The following is a 19,868-nucleotide window of genomic DNA, read 5'->3' as shown; positions in this document are numbered from 1 at the left end:
ATTACACAACATTGATTCTAAATCTCTTAAGAACGGGTTTCGACAAAGATGATTTTGCAATAGCAACGTTATTGCTTTGACCATTTCATACGGACTGTTCCCTATTTCAATCTCGCCGTTACGTGTTTCATCACAATTAACGTGTGTTAGAGGAATTGTCAAGAGAATCAACTCAGGTATGTTAAGGCTATCCCTTATTTCTTTTGGCATGATCCATACGACACAAACGAAACGAGCAAATTTACAATTTCCATACATGACTCTATTCATAGAAATATTAGAGATGCTTATGTTCTTGATTCCCCATGTGTCATATTATTATTATATCTTCTATTCATGGATCTCAAAAAAATACGTATTTCATAAAATTTATCCGACAGGTATATTATTTTTATGACATTCTGAGAAAAGCTTATTAACATATTTCTTAAGGCATATTAATTTTTATGACATTCTGAGAAATCTTATTAACGTATTTCTTATGCATTTCATGCATTTATACATGTACATTAACCCATGACCAGATAGCATTATATACGCGTATATATGTATATTATATGTATATGGGATATGGGAAAAGGTTACGGCGTTATATACGCACCACCACCTGATCAGCTGGTATACGTTGATGATTTGCCCACAGTGGCTGAAATAATATGATGGGATTCCCTCAGAGTCTTGAAGATGTTATGAACGCATATACCTATGCATGGTATGACATTTATACGCATATGCATGACATTATAAAAATGAAATGATTCACAGAGCTATGCAAATATATATGTCGAGTCTTTTACTCTATGTTTCTCTCATGTCTATTATTTACTGATTTTCATTCCTTACATACTCGGTACATTATTTGTACTGACGTCCCTTTTGCCTGGGGATGCTGCGTTTCATGTCCGTAGGTCCCGATAGACAGGTTGAGAGTCCTCCAAGTAGGCTATCAGCTCAGCGGAAGATGTTGGTGTGCTCCATTTGCTCCAGGGTTGCTTATTTGGTCAGTATAATTAGGACATGTATTGATTGGCATGGCGGGGCTCAGTCCCGACCTTTATGATACTTATGTACTCTTAGAGGCTTGTAGACAGATGTCATGTATACGAATACTTGTATGGCCTTGTCGGCCTATGTTTTGAGTCTATAAATGATGATGTTGGCCAATTAGGCCCGTATGTCACGTGTATATGATAATGTAGTAAGAAAGATACGTTACATTGGTACTCGGTTGAGTAAGGTACCGGGTGCCCATCGCGACCCATCGGGTTGGGTCGTGACAAAAGTGGTATCAGAGTAGTTTGGTCCTAGGGAGTCTACAATTCGTGTCTAGTAGAGTCTTGTTTATGGATGTGTTGTGTACCACACTTATAAACAGGAGGCTATATGGCATTTAGGACTGTCACTCTTTCTTCTTACTCTAGATCGTGTGGTAGAGCCCAGTTGTAAGAATTCAATTTTCCAAACTCTATCTTATTCATAATAAGACGATGCCTACATCCAGAAAGACGATTGGTAAGGGATATATCTGTGGAAGAGTTGAGTTAGAGGAACTCGATTTTTGCATCATGCTTATGATGGATAAAGATGAGGTATTCAGCAGATCACGTGTATACTAAGATGTGTAAGTTTCTTGATAAGGATCCTTAAGGCAAGAATGCCTATCCACTCTTATGGTAAAAAGCAATGAAAGAATCAGAAGGTACAAGTTTCAACAAGTAAAATAAGCAAGATGAAGAAGGGTACGAGGTACCCAGTTAATAAAGATTATCATTATTTACCATTCATGGAGGGAGATATAAGCATTTTGAGTTACCTTCAACAGTAAAAGAGGTGTGTACAATTGGCCACACTGATCTAAGTTACGCCTTATGGGAGCTAATATATATGGTTTAAGAAAAGGACGGGATATCAGAATCCTACTGGGGTTAGAGTAACCCAAAATGGTGGATAGATTATTTGTATTAGTTGACGTTTCCGAAGAATATTACAAATGTGCTAATAGATCTCCTTGTGAGACACCCGGATGGTACACTCTAAAATAGTACAGCTAGATATGAGTACTAGAGAGATAGGCACTGGAAGCCTGGAAGAGATAAATATTACCTTAGTGTGACACCCGTCCCTACTAGAAAGAGAATGCTAGGCAACCCGAAGGGCCAGTGGATGGAGCAAGGGGAGCTAAAAGTAAGAGAATGTCTTGTTGAAGTTTTCAGAATAAAGTGATAGACAGAGATGTTAGCAGGGAAATAAGAAGAGAGATAATGAAGCATTATGAGTAAGATGTGATACATGGATGACAACGGTAGAGTATTACAGAATCTATAGTCAAGTAAAGGAAGAGACGAGAGGTGATGGGCCTTAAGACAACAAAAGAGTATAGGTCATACAGTCACATCCTCATTTCAAGAAATAAATTTGTGACTCTAACATGATTACCAGAAGAAAAAAGTTAGATCCCAGAGTAACAAAAAAATCAATATGGGCAGGTGAACAAGATAAACTAAACATGAATTAGGGACTGGGTGACTTGATAATAGTCAGCATCATGAGAATTTCAGATTGCATCCCGGCAATAATAGAATGGACCACAGAAGACGATTCATGAGAAATTCAGAGAATGGTCATTCAGGAAGACGCTTCCCTAAAAGAAAGCAATATGAACAAAGTTAGGCTTAAGGGATTGTATGTGCCAGTTGCACTAAGTGTCACCATTGCGAGTAAGGGAATTTGTTATCCTTGGTACAGAAGGATTTTCACAAGGCGAGTAAGGGTCATTGATGTTGTGAAACGACGTCAAATATGAAGAGGTAAAACATCTATAGGTAGATCCTCGTGGCTTCAACTCTTAGTACTCCCCTAAAGGGGGGAATATGGAGTGATGTGGCATTAAGTCGCAATTAAGTGGTTCTAGTGACTATGGAATGGTAAAGGAAGAATGCGATAAAAATGAAAAAAGGAATGAGATGGCACTTATCCAAATCCTACAGATATGCTACGATTCTAGAATATTGTGCAAGCACGGCATCAAGGAGAGGAAGTAAGGGTTCCCGCCCGAGCTGTTATTAATAAATAAGGAGCCAGTGCGATATGTAAGTTAAGGCATAGGAAATAACCCAAGAAAGATTACGCAGAATATTGAGATGAGAATGGGCCAACGAGTAGTTAGTAATTGATCAGGAAGAGCCTAGTTATGGCTAGACAAGAGGTTATAGATGAATCAGCAGATCGTGTAAGATAAGCATAGTAAAATCCAATGCAGTAAATTCAGCCTCACAGTAATGTCATTGTAATACTTGAGATATATTCAGATAGGAGTCGGGGTAGTTAAAGGTACCGTATGAATGTTACGGGAATAAAAGAGAGTGCCCCTGGGAAGACAGTCAAAATATTAGTTCAGAGGCAACCCTACAAGCACAAGGGCGTGGAGATAAGTAACTACGAATAATTATAGGTAAGGAAGGACATCAAAAGGTTCATAATAAGCTCACAACTTTACAAGAGTCAGAGGGTCCTCCCTAAATACTATAATGAAAGACTAGCTGAGAAAGTAAGGAAGAAGGCTTCAACCTAAGCTCGGTGACCTAAAGAGGGAATGGTTTAATAACAACAGTCTCACAACAACATTGTATGCACTCCATAAGAAAGTGGCACCTACCATGGCCAATGAGCGGGGAGTAAAACCAAAAGTAATATTCGAGACCATATGAGTTGCACAAAAATCTCAGCATGTGTGAGAACTCAGATAAGCTAAGTATACACGCAACAGAGGGGCAAAAATACCAGGAAAAGTAATAGCTTACGTTTAAAGGAAGCTCAGAGGGAACAAAAGAGATTATGCACTTAAGACTTCAGAGTGATATCCATGCACCATATATGTTGTCATTCATAAAGCCGTAGGATACTCCGTAATAAGTTAAAAGAAAAAAAAATTAAAAGAAAAAAAATTGAGTCTAGGCCATAGACAAAGGATTGAATTGTTAGAAGATTGTATCGTGGATATTCCATAATGCCCATGAAAGGCTAAAATAATAACTAATACCAGGAGCCACAGATCAGAAGATAGCTTAAGCCTACATAAAGGCTGATCAGAAGGAAGAGGAAACTAAAGAGTTACATTAACTAAGTAAATCAAGAGTCTGATTATTGGACCCAGAAAATTATAGAAATCGTGATTGAGAACATTGCAGGATCACTCTTAATATCAGAGGTACAAGAGAGAAAGTACAACAACCATATTTTATAACAACCCTACGATATAGCCAGTTGAAAAAGTACCAGCCTCATAAGAAGTCAGTACGAAGCTACTAGCGGATAGTGTATGCACCAGATGTGCAAGTATTATAATAGAGCTACAAGTTGTGGATGTAAATCATTCCTATGTGGAAGGGGGGTCATGAAAGAAATAGAATATACAATGCAAGATTTTAAGGTAGTAAGGTAAAGGTGAACAACACACGAAATACTCAAATACAGAAGGTTATGGATAGTCCATACTTCGGATAGAAGACTAAAAGCACTGGGATTTAGTATCCAGGAATGATAGCGGCATCGTTAGCGGCATGTCTTCCAGCCTATGGTTTCTAGGTATCGAAAGGTCAAGTTATCAGTGGTAAATTAAGATCAACATTAAGGTGAATCAACAATGGATGGATAAAAGTTAAAAAGTATAAGGTGAGGTTAGGCCATCATTCTTAAAATAAACAGTAATGAGGAAGCATTAAAGGATTTAAACTTATACATATAGGATAAGCAACAAGAGTAACCTGAAATTTGGTAGCAGACCTCTGTAACGAGAAATTGAGGTAAGAGTTATGGTATAGTATAACCTACGTAGATGCAGTAAAGTCATGCGGATAGATAACCGGGCCTATGAAATAAGATATAGCAATACTCGTAAGTTCGACAAAGTACCAAGCAAAGAACTTCAATATACCTACAGATGCCCAGAAGGACATTTTATCAAGCTCTGTATATGTCTACAAAGTGAGGCCTAGATATTTGGCTAAAAGCTGGAGGAAAAAAGAGATCGCATAGGCGCACTTACAAGGTCAGAGTCGTACAAGCTGCATGATAGAAGGTAACAACAGTTACGAGATTGGAAGGATTCCGACCGTAAGTCATGGTGTGAGAAAGAGTCCTAAAGAGGGGAATGATCTGGCCTTTGGATTTATTCAAAGAACAGTTGCCTAAATGGCAAAGAGAATATTAAAGTATTCGCAACAGCTAAGGGTTACGAGAATGATAAGTGCATCAGTTAACATTCGAGGACGAATATTCCAAAGGGGGGAATAATGTTATGCCCCGCAGTATTATATTACGATGATGTTACGCCCTGCAGTATTACATCGATGTTATGCTCCGTAGTATTAAATTACGACGATGTTGCACTTTGTAGTATTGTACGTTGAGTTTGTCGTAAGGTAATTGACATTAGTCCAAGGAAAAGATTATTTGGAGATTATAAGGATTATGCTATTTCAAACAAGTGATAAGTAAATTCGTGAAGGTGAGAGGGTAAATAAATTAAAGAAAATGAGTTTCGTCGAAGTTTGACATTTTGGGGATAAAATACAGTCCGAGCTAAAAATACCCGATATTTATAGACTAGTGCCATACAAGGTACCACATGACCATGATAGTAGGGTACATAGAGTGTATTAAAAGTGAATAGTATTTTAAGTAATTTGAGGTAATTGATTAATTATTGGGTAATGAAAGATTATTTAGTTAATTAAAATTAGTGGGTAATTAATTAATAAGTTTGGGATAAGACTTACCCCTCCCAAACGTGGCAAGCATTCTTTATCTACCTAATGACTAATTAAATAAGGTGGAAAGGTGTCACACTTTGACCAAGAAAAGTGACACCAAGCTTGGAATGTGGGCCCCACCCAAATATTAAAGATAATATTCATAATTAATCAATATTTTTCTAGTCTCTTAAGCACAATTTCAGCCAAGCTTTTCATTTCTTGTAACGTCAATTCCAATCTCTTAAGAAAAGAATACAGTAACGTTCTTTCTAAGAGAGCTCAACCAAGCTTTCCATTTTCATGTAACATTATTACTTAACTCTTAAGAAGAGTTTCAACAAGCTTTCCATTACACAATATTGATTCTAAATCTCTTGAGAAAGGATTTCGACAAAGATGATTTTGCAATAGCAACGTTATTGCTTTGAGCATTTCATACGGATTGTTCCCTATTTCAATCTCGCCGTTACGTGTTTCATCACAATTAACGTGTGTTAGAGGGATTTTCAAGAGAATCGACTCAGGTATATTAAGGCTATCCCTTATTTCTTTTGGCATGATCCATACGACACAAACAAAACGAGCAAATTTATAATTTCCATACATGACTCTATTCATAGAAATATTAGAGATGCTTATGTTCTTGATTCCCCATGTGTCATATTATTATTATATCTTCTATTCATGGATCTCAGAAAAATACGTATTTGATAAAATTTATCCAACAGGCATATTATTTTTATGACATTCCGAGAAAAGCTTATTAACATATTTCTTAAGGCATATTAATTTTTATGACATTCTGAGAAATCTTATTAACGTATTTCTTATGCATTTCATGCATTTATACATGTACATTGACCCATGACCAGATGGCGTTATATACGCATATATATGTATATTTTATGTATATGGGATATGAAAAAAGGTTACGACGTTATATACGCACCACCACCTGATCAGCTGGTATACGTTGATGATTTATCCACAGTGGCCGAAATGATATGATGGGATACCCTCAGAGGCTTGATGATGTTATGAACGCATACCTATGCATGGTATGACATTTATATGCATATGCATGACATTATAAAAATGAAATGATTCACAGAGCTATGCAAACGTACATGTCGAGTCTTTTACTCCATGTTTTTCTCATGTCTATTATTTACTAATTTTCATTCCTTACATACTCGGTACATTATTTGTACTGACGTCCGTTTTTCCTGGGGACTCTGCATTTCATGCCCTTAGGTCCCGATAGATAGGTCAAGAGTCCTCCAAGTAGGCTATCAGCTCAGCGGAAGATGTTGGTGCTCTCCATTTGCTCCGGAGTTGCTTATTTGGTCAGTATAATTAGGACATGTATTGATTGGTATGGCGGGGCTCAGTCCCGACCTTTATGATACTTATATACTCTTAGAGGCTTGTAGACAGATGCCATATATACGAATACTTGTATGGCCTTGTCAGCCTATGTTTTGAGTCTATAATTGATGATGTCGGCCTATTAGGCCCGTATGTCACGTGTATATGATAATGTAATAAGAAAGATACGTTACGTTGGTACTCGGTTGAGTAAGGTACCGGGTGCCCATCGCGACCCATCGGGTTGGGTCGTGACAGTATCTTTGTAGTAAAGGAAGCGAGGTGCACGATGAACGCCTCTTCAAGGGAATATGTATCCCTTTATATAGGTGTGCGTTAGGGTTTAGGGTAGAGTAACTTCCAAGAAACCCTGATTGACTCCTAGGATTTCAAGAGTCTTGTAGTATCTTGAATTTATGATTTAGCTCGATCCTTTAAAATTTCGATGTCTACATATTTGACATATGTCTTGCTAGAAATTTGAGCAAGACATATTTGACATGTCTTTGATCTCTTAATGAATATTCCAAGAGTTTTATGGAATTTCGGAGATATGACTCACTGGTGACGGTTGCTTGTATCCCAAACCTTCATGTGGTTGCTTCGTCACAGCTTCTGATGGGAGCTTCCATTACTTTGACAGCTCATTGGGATTGTATCCATCTTTTGCAAATAGCCTGTAAGCGTTAGGATCAAAACCTTCATCCGTTCATTTTGTAGGGAGTGACACATTCTGCAAACAATTTTGGGCTACAAACCCTGCAAGTGGCTTCGAGGACAACTTTACCGCCTCAATTCGTTTTACCGGAAGAGTTAACTCCTTTAGCATGATAGTTTGGAGATTAGATGATTCGCCTTCATCTTTTTTCCTTTTAGGGACATATTGGAGCGCATGAATTACTTTCTTGCCATAAGACGTAATATCCCCTCTATGAGATTTATTCGCGTTGGGTTGTACCTCCTCAGTAACAACTTTATTTTTGTCGGCAACCACCTCATCTCTCTTAGCCGTGGACCAGTCATCCTTTTCATTCATGATATCATCAACTTTTAGCTCCTTCATAATGCGATTCTTCAAGTAGAACTTTGCATCGGCGAAGTGTGACTCAGCCTCGGTGAATGGCTCGTCATCAGCAATTATCTTCTTCTCAACTTCACCTTCGTAGTATTTCAAACATTGATGGTAGGTAGATGGAACCACTTTATTCTCATGTATCCAAGTCCTTCCAAGCAAGATGTTGTATGAAGTCTTTGCATCGATCACATGCAGCCATGCATTTGATTGTATATCTTCAATGGTGATTCCCAACCTGATCGCGCCTATGGCCCTTTGCCCCCTTGGTTGAATCCTTGGATCATCACATGACTTTTCGAAAGTTCGTTCATGGGAATACCAAGTTCTTTCACAGTTTGAATTGGCAAGATGTTCACTAAGGATCCTCCATCAACCAAAATTCAATTTACCCTTTTATCACGCATATAGCCAACTAGGTACAATGGGCGGTTATGAAGATTGTCACCTAGTAGAAGGTCGTCATTTGTGAACGTAACTTTTTCCTCGCACGCGTTAACTTCTTGAGGGATAGACTCGATGAGATTTTCTAGAGATGATGCCAACGGTAGGTCATCATTCTTTTCTTCCCCTTTATCAGCATTGCAACAAGAGGCCTCAATACTATCACGGAAAATCTTCATGCGGAACCAACATGGCAAGAAATCCTCCAAGGTCACTGGATGTCGTGGCTTTTGAGGGTGGTGCACCTCCACTTTTGCTTTCTTCAAACGTCTAATTGGATTCCGTTTCCTTGGTCCTTTTACCATTATTTTCCTTGTTGGTTGTTTTATTGATTCTTTTCATGGGCTCCTTTTGTGGCGTCTACGACGAGTCACCAACGTACAACCTTCATCATCATCAGGTTGATCGACTTCATATTTATTGTTCTTCAGTAATTCTCCATCTTTACTTTCTTTAAAACCACATAATTCATCCGGACTGAATGATCCAAAGGTGATAGAGACTTGGTTTGTACTTGCTTTCTCATCTTCAAGCATGATCTTCTTTTCACGAGCCAAGTCCATAACTTTTTCCTTGAAGACCAAGCACTTCTTTAGATGGTGGCTCACAAGTCGATGGTATTTGCACTAATTTGGGTCATTCATTTTACTAGCTTTATTTGGCTGCTTCATCTCCGGAAGCTCAATGAGATTTAACTCGAGGAGTTCTTCAAAAATTGCTGGCACATCAGAATCCAGAAATGGGTACTCCTTCTCTTGCATTTCTTTTAGAGTCAACTTCTCACTTGGTTTATCTTGAAAAGAAGTGGATTTCGTACTCTGCTTCTTGCTCACCTTCGTTGTGAACTTCACAGACGATGTGTTGACATTCATAAATTCTTTGTTTTCAGACCTGGTTACAAACTTACTCCATTTCCTGACTTCTTGCTTGTCGTTCCCTTTGTGAGGTTCATAGATAGGCACCCTTTCGTTTCCAACAGAGGCCATGCTTAACTCCATGCCATGGGCACGAGTCACGAGTTCTTCGAATGTGCTAGGCTTGATACCTTGCAAGATGTAGCGGAGTCCCCAATACATGCCTTGGATACACATCTCTATGCCAGAAGCTTCACTAAGCCTCTCTTTGCATGTGAGACTTGCATTTCTCTAACGATTGATAAAGTCGATAACTGGTTCACTCTTTCGTTGACGAGTATTTTTAAGTTCTATCATACTCACAGTACATCTCGTGCTATAAAAGTGATTGAGGAACTCTTGCTCTAGTTGATCCCAGCTATCAATAGATCCAGCCTCGAGGTCTGTGTACCAGTCAAAAGCATTTCCTTTTAGCGAGCGGACAAACTGCTTGACGAGGTAATCTCCATAAGTCCCAGCGTTGTTGCACATCTCAACGAAGTGCGCCACATGTTTCTTTGGATTACCTTTACCATCAAACTGTTGAAACTTTGGAGGTTGATAGCCAGCAGGCATCTTCAACATATCGACCCTGGCAGTGTATGGCTTTGCATATGTAAGGGAGGACTTGGCAGCAACTTCATACTTGTTCTTAATGGTTCCTTCAATGAACTCCTTCAGTTGATCGATTGGAATCATCCCTTCAGATGAGACAGGGATAGCCTTAGCGGATGCTACTTGTCTTGGGGGAGAATCACTCTCTGAATCTTCTAGGAGCTTGCCAGGTGCGTGGGTGGATTCTTCTTCCATCAAAATTCCCACCCTATCTGTTAGCTTGTCGATTCTAGCATCTTGATTTTGCATGCACTTGGTCAAGCCAGCGATTGCTTTCGTCAAGTTTGCCAACTGCTCCTCCATAGATGAAGTGTTTGTCACCATGGCTTGCATGATTGTCGTGGATGATGGAGAGTAGCATGGATTATCATACTGATTGATCCTTGATTGGCTCACGCTATGTGGTGTAAGTGGGGAGGATCTATCACTTAAAACATCACCATTTTCCTTCACAACAGAGTTCTTGGATCCGGAGAGGTCAAGCAGAGCAAGAGTGTTCTTGATCTTTTCAGTAACATCGCTTCCTCCTTCTGGTGCATTTTTGGAAGATCTTGCTCCTTTTGAGGATGAAGATCCGAAAACAGGGGTTGATGCGGACGACACATGGGGTGCTTGTTGTCCTAACGAGCTTGCTTTGCTACTCGTAACTGGTCCAAAGCTTCCAAAAGTAACATCGAGGATGCTTTCCACATCAGCATAGAACCTGGAATTAGCAGCCTTGGTAGAAGTCGAGATGGAGTTGATTTTCTTTGAAGCCATTTCAATGTTCTTAAACTTTGGTGATTGAAAAGTTGAGATGAGAGGTAGAGATTGTCCCACTGGGCGTGCCAACATTTGAAGACAATAAATTGCATCGAGAAAATAAAATCAAGACCGAAAAATATCGCAACAATCGTAGTATTTGATTTCAAATAATATGAGTGTACAATCTCTATGAATCCTCTGATTCTTCTTTCCAATAGTAAATAAGTTCAAGGGTTTTCGAGCTTGATCTTGAATATGTAGTTGTTGTCACGAACGATAATCTTGTTCTTGAGCTTGAGCTTGATTGCTTGAACTTGAACTTGATTTGTTCTTCGTTCTTGAGCTTGAACCTGACTTGTTCTTCGTTCTTGAGCTTGAACCTGACTTGTTCTTCGTTCTTGAGCTTGAACTTGATTTGATCTTCGTTCTTGAGCTTGAACTTAATTGCTTGAAGCTTGAAACTTAAAGCAGCTATGTCATCTTCTGATTTAGCGTTTTGGAAAGAGGCAGTCAATAGTGAGATTCAATCAATTTTGGATAACCATACATGGGAACTGGTAGATCTTCCGCCGGGAAATAAGCCTTTAGGTTCGAAATGGATCTTTAAATAGAAAGTGAAAGTTGATGGCACTATTGACAAATATAAGGCAAGACTTGTTGTCAAAGGTTATAGACAAAAGGAAGGCCTTGATTACTTTGACACTTACTTGACAGTAACGAGGATAACATTTATTAGAGTGTTAGTTGCACTAGAGACCGTGTATGGTCTTGAAATCCATCAAATAGATGTTAAAACGGCTTTCTTAAATGGAGAATTAGAGGAAGAGATTTACATGAAACAACCTGAGGGTTTTGTGGTAAGTGGTAAAGAAAAGAAAGTGTGCAAACTTGTTAAGTCGCTTTATGGACTTAAATAAGCACCCAAACAATGGCATGCCAAATTTGACCAAACAATGTTGGCAAGTGGGTTTAAAATCAATGAGTGCGACAAATGTGTTTACATTAAAAACACTCCAGGTCATGAAGTCATTGTTTGTTTATATGTTGATGACATGTTGATAATGAGCAAAAACATGGCAGATATAAATGCTACTAAGCGCATGTTGGCTAGAAAATTCGATATGAAAGACTTAGGAGTTGCTGATGTGATCTTAGGAATCAGAATTCACAAGACTCCACAAGGTCTAGCATTATCACAGTCTCACTACATTGAAAAGGTACTTGACAAGTTCAAGTATTTGGATTTCAAAATTGCCAAGACTCCAATTGACGTGAGTTATGCACTTCAAAAGAATGAAGGTGAAAGTGACTCACAACTGGATTATGCAAGAGTATTGGGAAGTTTGATATATATCATGAATTGTATGCGACCAGATATAGCACGTGCTATTAGTAAACTGAGTCGGTTTACAAGTAATCCCATTCACATACATTGGATGGCAATGAAACGAGTTTTGGGGTATCTCAAACATACCCAAAATTACGCTTTGCATTATAACAAATATCCCTCCGTGATCGAGGGATATAGTGATGCAAATTAGATCACTGGATTATCTGAAGTTAAATCCACGAGTGGATATGTTTTCACAATTGGGGGTGGAGTAGTGTCTTGAAAATCATCCAAACAAACGTGCATCGCCCGTTCTACAATGGAATCTGAATTCATAGCTTTAGATAAGGCCGGTGAAGAAGCTGAATGGCTCCGGAACTTCTTGGAAGATATTCCATTTTGGCCCAAACCTTTGGCACATATTTGTATACATTGTAATAGTCAAGCGGCAATAGGCAGGGCAGGGAGCGTTATGTATAATTGAAAATCTCGTCATATATGACAGAGACACAATACCGTTAGACAACTACTCTCTAGTGGTGTTATCACAATTGACTGCGTAAAGTCAAGAGATAACGTGTCGGATCCACTTACAAAAGGCCTATCTAGAGAGGCAGTTAAAAGATCAACAAAGGGAATGGGGTTAAGGTCTAGGACAAGTCATCATGACGGTAACTCTATCTAGCAGACTGGAGATCCCACGAGCTAGGTTCAAAGAGATCAAACAAAGTTATGAATGACAGTTCAACATTGTCAAATAACTCAACCCATTCTCGTGATGAAGACAATATTCAGAAATCGAGCTAAAGCATTAAGGCTTTTTGATGAGTCAACAAAGCTTAAAGGTTTTTTAATGATTTGCTAAGTCTGGCATTTATGACCAGATAGTGTGTCTATAGGGTTACACGTTTAGAAATCACCTATGTGAGTGTGAAGTGTAAGCCGCTTCAAGGGGAATGAAAGTAAAGGCCCATTCTCTAAGCACTCACGAAACCAGGCGGTGTTCATGGCTGAAACGAACACAACCGTGAGAACCATAGATGGTTAAGGATTGATTGTGTGACTTATGTTGTCTAGGTATACAACAAAGCTCGATGGTTCAAAGATATCAAATCTACCGATTGACCGAGTATATCCGATATAAGTTCACTACGGAAAGTTCAAAGGGAAACCTACTTATCCAGATGCAATTAATTCTTGCATGTAAAACACACACGCGTTCGTGCATTCCTTTATTTTATAGCCATTCCCCATTTATGTGGGGGATTGTTGGGATTTTAAGCTTGTGTAGCTTAAAGAGGGTGAATGAGAAATGGAGAAAAAATAAAATATTTGAGTTTTCTTCCTGGGCAAAGGGACATTGTCCCAAATTGGAGGAAGAAAAGGCTTTTGATGAGTATATATATAATTGTTCTTCTTCTAGCTCTTAAAGAGTTAAGAAGAAGGCAAGCCTCGCGCCGTCGTCGTCGCTCGCTCGCTCGGTTCGGCTTCGGCTTCGGCTTCGGATTTGGTCAAAGATCGATTGATTGATTAATCTTTTTGGATGAAATTCCTTTCAATTATTTAATTAATTAATTAAATAATTAACGAAAAATTCAATCCGGAATAACCCATGACCCACGACCCGGTCCGGTCAGGCCCGTTTTCTTTCCCGAATTATTTTAAAATTTCCTGCAATATTTCAAACAACCTGTTCCAACAGCCATGGCTGTTTCTGAAAGGTTGCAAACCTTTTCAGAAATAATGCCAACAACTCTATAAATATACTTTGAATCCTAAAATCTTTCCTTACAAAAGTTTCTGATCTTCTTCTTCTTCTGCACAAAAATTCCAGTGTGTTTTACAGCCTTCGAGTGGCTCGCTGTTCATCGGCGTTTTGGTACCAACACTCCGGTGAGTTAAATCATTCTATCATGAGAGGATATATTCCAGCACCTCAGGTACTTGAGGGGAATAATTTTCTTAAAGATACACTGTGTATTCAGTGGGCTCGATTTATTCCTACACTATTTTTCCAGAATTTATTTCTTTAAATAAGTGTTACTAACTTTCTGTTTTGTTTATATATCTCATAAAGTTTAATGATTTAATTATTTATTACAGCAATACAGATTTATAACAGGTGGTTCAATTTGGCGTGATTGTAGTAATGTGGTCGATGGCTGGCATCGTGAAAGACGTCGACAGAAAAGGCATAACAGTGGTGGTGGACATGAAGTATGTTGTTTTCGTCGGAGGTAATGTAGGTGCTGGTGGAAATAAGAGTGGTGGTTCTGCCGATAATCAAAATATCAACGGTGGAGCTAGTGGCGCTAAAAAAGGTGAGGGGATGGTGGAGAAGCAAAAGAAAAAGAAATTAAGAAAATATAGGAGAAAGATTAGTGCGTATTTGTTTTCAGGTAATGTGACGTGGATGTTAATGTCAACGTGATTGAAAGACACATATGGTTAATGGGTTTAAAATACACATTTTGAATAGGTTCAAGTATCCAAATGAAAATCCGTAAAGTATAGGGACCGATTTATCAAAACGGCCGTAGTGCAGGTGTTTTAGGCCGTTTTGGAAATAATGATAATTCCCTCAATTTTAATCTATTCAATCCAGCCCAAATTCCTCATTTGCAACCATAATCCTGTACAAAGAGTAACAGAAGTTTATGTAAAGTGGAATAAATATTTTAGTGATTTTTACTCTATAAGTCCTTTGAATAAACTAATTTAACACAAATGTTTGTCCATGTAGCACAATATAAGAAAATTGGTAAGCAGCCAACCAAGAAGCTCTTGGCCCCCAAGATGCGGGTATAAAAAAAAATGATAGAATAGATTTTTCATAGTGGGTCTCAACAAGATATTCTGGCACCCGTAGACAAAAGAAACAGGGTTAAGGATTCCGAGGAAAAAGTTAAGAACGTGAATCGCGTATAGGCTCAGAAGATGAAGAAGGGAGTTGCTGAAAAGATCCTCTCACCTTCAGCAAGAAAGTATTGGAAAAGAAGTCCTAGAGGATCCAACTTCCAGTGTGAAAGCAAAACTTATGGACTTCTTCACTCCGGAGTCCAGAGTGGCTGTTGGGACTGAGGCTTTCTCCCCTGGAGAGAGAGATGGATTGTGTTGGAGGAGATAAGCCCGCTATTTTCCATTGTCGACGTGACGTATGACGATGAAGACGAGGTGAGGCGGCTAAGATTGACGACTTTACTTCGGGCCGGGAGGTTGCAAAGTTGAAGAGTAAAGATCCGGCGACTGTGGAACTTTCTTTGCTTAGCAACCTAGTCCCGGTTGAAAAGAACACTCCTAACTTCTGGCCTCCGGTCTGTCATCATCACGTGGTTGACAGTTCCTTGACCCCCTATTATTAGCAAGATTGGTCTTCATCGTGGATGATATCTATCTTTTTTTCATCCCCATTTTTTACCCACTTCCGCATTGACCCTATTGGGAAAAAGGAGAGCGTGACGTTGTCTGACTTTACAATGGTATGCTTACGTACTGATGCGATCCTTCGCAATATCTCTGTTAAAAACGGATAAAATTGAATTTGTACGTAGTTCTAAGGATATGTAGTATAACTTAACACAAATCGTAAGGATAAATAGAAAATATCAAATACAGATTGTAAAGAATGCAAAATAAATAAGGTTGGAAAGAAGATGATTTTAAGGACTAAACAAGATGAATCAATCTATGAAGATAAAAAGGAATAACTCTTCAATATAGGAGTGTATGGTATTTGAGTTACAATGTAAGCAAAAAACTTGCCCTTTACAGAAATGTAGCCATCCTCTTTATAGTGGAGGATCCTACTTTAGATATAATTAAAAATACATAGTGGAGAACCCATGATAAATCAGTTTTTCCCCAATTCCCGTCGAGATTCTCTCCCTTAGTGCGGTTGCAATGACTCTTGCCTGTGAGCTCGAACTTGATCGGACTCGGTGTTGGTCGGTATTATTTTTAGAGCTCGATGCGGATTTTAGCTCGATGCCGACTCGGGGTCTGGTAATGACTCGGGCTCGGTATCGGTTGGCCTTTGCCCCTTAAGCTCGATTCCATAACATCTCATCATAGTTCGATTCGGACCCGAGCTCGATAATGACTTCGAACTCGGTGTTTGACCTGTACCTGTAATCTGAAGCTCGTTCGTGCCATCTTCGGAACCCATCTCGATATTACGAAGTCTTCCTTTGGTCGATTATGATCCCATCTCGATCAATCATACGAAGGCCGAAATCAATTTAGAATGTATACAGATAATCTCCTCGTTTCTCGGGAAGGATATGGCGAGAAACGATATGATTTCTCAATGGCTCGATTAGATATGTACTGACGTTTGCATCGAGCCCGATCATGACGTACGTGATAGCTGTCCCGTCAGTTTAATTTACCAAGGCATTTAATGCGTGTCAGACGGTGGTCGAATATCGCTGATATTGAACCGCCATTGCTTCAATCTATAAATAGCCCTTCCTTTTACCATTTATCACTTTTACATCTTCAATCTCTCAAATTTCCCAAGTTCTTTTTCGTATCTTTTGAGTTCATTCGCAAATCTGTGATTCTTCTCTATAAAATCCTTCTCCAAAACCACCAAATCTTTGTCACCTTCTTCTATTCTCGATCTTTAAATTCAAAAATGGCAAAAACATCACAAACCATTCCTCAGAAAGAGAAAGCTTCTTCTTCATAGTCTGCCGCCGACAAAACACCAGTAGAGCCACGGCCTGAGGAGTGCGTTCCTGGGGCGTGTGTTCTTACCTCTGATTTTAAGGTCGATAAAGGCTCGTCGGTTCCTAGCCGATGTGAGCCAGTATTGAGGTATATGTGTTCGATAAACGAGAGGCACCTCAAACAGCTAAAGAAAGATTGCAATTGGGAGAACAAAGAAATAGTAATCCCGTCTTCTAACGAAGATATCACCACTTACGTGAAAGTGTTTTTAAGTGTGTATACTTACCCTTTCACGTTAGGTCCTCTCAACCCCGTTATTATTGATTTCTGCCATCAATACCAAATAACCCTAGGCCAGATCCATCTTTCTTTTTGGCAGATCATTATTTTGATCCGATACTTCGTGAACAAAATCGAGGGGATTCCTTTCACCCTCGACCATCTCATCTAATTGTACTGTCCTCGCCTCTTTCGAGGCGGGTTAATAAAACTTTAGTGTCGGGCTACCAAGGTTCTGTTCTCGAGCATAGACGAGGACAGGGATCAAGGCTTGATGGGCAGGTTTGTTCGAGTAAGGACTTCGGACCTGATTCCGACTGAAAAGATGCCTTTTCCCGAGGAGTGGAACATGAAGCGTAAGTGTAATTCTGCTGTTATCTCCTACTATTTTGCCCTTTAATTTCTTTTTTCACCGATATCCCCTTTTTGTGATGCAGCGGTTCCCTGGATGCCCGGCGCAGTTCCCGATCTCAAGAACTGGGTATGAGATCTGGCTTCGACTTTCACATATGCCGAGCGCTCATGGCGTGATTTGTCAAAGGGCCGATGGGAGGCCAAAAATCATGGTAAGCCCCTTTCTCGTATTTTTGGTAGTTCGAAAGAGATGCTTTCCATATACTTTAATAAATTTCCTATATGTAGGTGTGGGCAAAGATGCGGTTTTGAGGCCCTCGTCCGTCGAGGAAGAGGCTTCGACCTTTGTTCCAAAGCCGGTGAAGGATAATAAGAGGAAAAGGGTCTCCGCTTTCGAAGATCCAAAACCAAAGACGAGGACGGCTCATAAGCAGAGGAAGAGTACCATTCCTTTGACCGTAGAATCAGTTCTGCGTCTAAGGGATGAAGACGAAGAAGAAGAAGAAAATGACGGGTCCGTGCTGGCAGCCCGAATGAAGAAAAACATCGATGCCCCAAAGGCAGCCGAATCAATGGTGATTTGTAAGGCTCCGCCTCGGACCGAGGAGATACTGGGGGAAGGCTTGGGCAAAGTCCCCGAGTCATTAGAGATTGAGGATGCTTCCTACTGAAGTCAACAAACGGTGGGTACATCGGAAGGGGCCGATCCTGAAGCTCTCCGAACTGAGGAGAACGCCCCAAGCGAGTCGCTTGGGGAAATAGTAATCGGAGATTCACCCACTCTCCCTGCCTTTTTCGAAGGGGCTATTCGGGAAGCCCAAGATTTGGGGGCCCTCGAGATAAGCTGGTCTCATGAAGGGGAGGACCCCTTCCGTGATTTATTTACTGGGGTCGAGGATGCTGCTGGCCCTAGTGATGTGTCGGGCCTTCTCTGCGAAGTGCAGCTAGCTCTGGATCGAGTAAGCTCTTAACTCTCTTTGTTGATATTACTTTTTATGTTTTGCTATTCTTTCCTAACTTCTTTTTGTCTTTCTTCGCAGGCCATGGTGATTCATCGAGAAGCATGTTCTCAGTCTCGAGCTGAGCTGCATCGGTTCGAGACCGACCTCCGACGGGTTACGGAGGAGTGGAACTCCCTTAAACTCCTTTCCGGGCAAAGGGAAGAAGAAATCAAAGGTCTTCGAGCTGAGTTGGCCAAGGCTCATCAAGACCAGACCGACCTGACCGAGCAGGTAATTATAATATTAAGAACTCATGGGCTCGATTCAGGATTGGAGGCTAATATTTCGGTCTCACAGCTGCAGCAGAAACTCGAGACGATCGGGCAGCTTCGTGGGGAAGTTGATACAATAAGGGCGGACACCAAGGGATGGAAAGATGGCATGGACCATCTTGTTGCAGAAAAGGAAACTATTTGGGCCCAATTTTCATCGACTGCAAGCTAACTTTAAGGCATGAAGGAGAAGAGCTTGGTTCAAGCGAGAAGAATAGAGGAATTCGAGGCTCGGTTGGCCTCCGAACTTGCTAAGGCCGAATCTGATGCCGAGAAAGCAAAATCCTATGCGGATGCATTAGTGGCCGTCTATTGGGAGGATGCTGAAGCTGCTCAGGTGCAAGCAAGTGAGGCAACCGAGACTGCCAACACCCGAGCACATTGGGTTGCTGAACTTGCTAAGTGCCGATCTCGGAGGGAGACCCTTGAGGAGATCCAAGCTCGGGGTTTCGATCTCACTGAAGAGATAAAAAGGGCTAAAGAGCTCGAGGCCAATGCTGAAGCCTTGGCTTCCAATGATGACGATGATGATGATGATGACAATGATGGGAGCAAGAGCGGGTCCGAGAGCGGGGAGGAGCCCGATGGAGATGAGACCGCCCCCGGAGATAACCAATAAACTTAGCCCTTAGTTTCCATTCCGGACGTTGTAAACAATCATGTAAACAATCTTGTATACATATATAAATATCTTTTCTTTTCCCGACTTGCCTCTGTTTTATTTCCTGCCTTGTGAAGATTTTGTTTTATTCATGCCTTATGAATGTTTTCATAAGGCTTTAGGCAATTTGATCGAATTTGGACTTTGTATCCTTTATAACCGAGTGAGCGCTTACTCAAACTTAAAATAAGGTAGCCCATAGGCTTAATAGTCGAGTTGAGTGATTGCTTGAACTTGAAGTAATATAGCCCGTAGGCTTAATAGTCGAGTAAGTGCTTGCTCGAACTCGGAATAAAAGTAGCCGTCGAGTGAGTGATTCAAACTCAAAGTAATGTAGCCCGTTGGCGTAATGGTTGAGTGAGTGCTTGCTCGAAATCAAAATAAAAGTAGCCCTTGAGCTTCGTAGATAGT

The 19,868-nt window shown here is 40.1% G+C and overlaps 1 protein-coding gene across 1 annotated transcript; it reads left to right on the top strand.

Moving 5' to 3' along the window:
- Positions 1-18,977: 18,977 nt before the first annotated feature.
- On the top strand, positions 18,978-19,415 carry LOC138902690 (uncharacterized). The gene has a single exon (XM_070190579.1). The coding sequence runs from the start codon at positions 18,978-18,980 to the stop codon at positions 19,413-19,415; it is 438 nt and encodes a 145-aa protein (XP_070046680.1).
- Positions 19,416-19,868: the final 453 nt, after the last annotated feature.

Source organism: Nicotiana tomentosiformis, chromosome 12, assembly GCF_000390325.3.
Source record: "Nicotiana tomentosiformis chromosome 12, ASM39032v3, whole genome shotgun sequence".
In the NCBI taxonomy this organism is placed as follows: Eukaryota; Viridiplantae; Streptophyta; class Magnoliopsida; order Solanales; family Solanaceae; genus Nicotiana; species Nicotiana tomentosiformis.
This window is presented reverse-complemented; position numbering and strand designations above follow the sequence as displayed.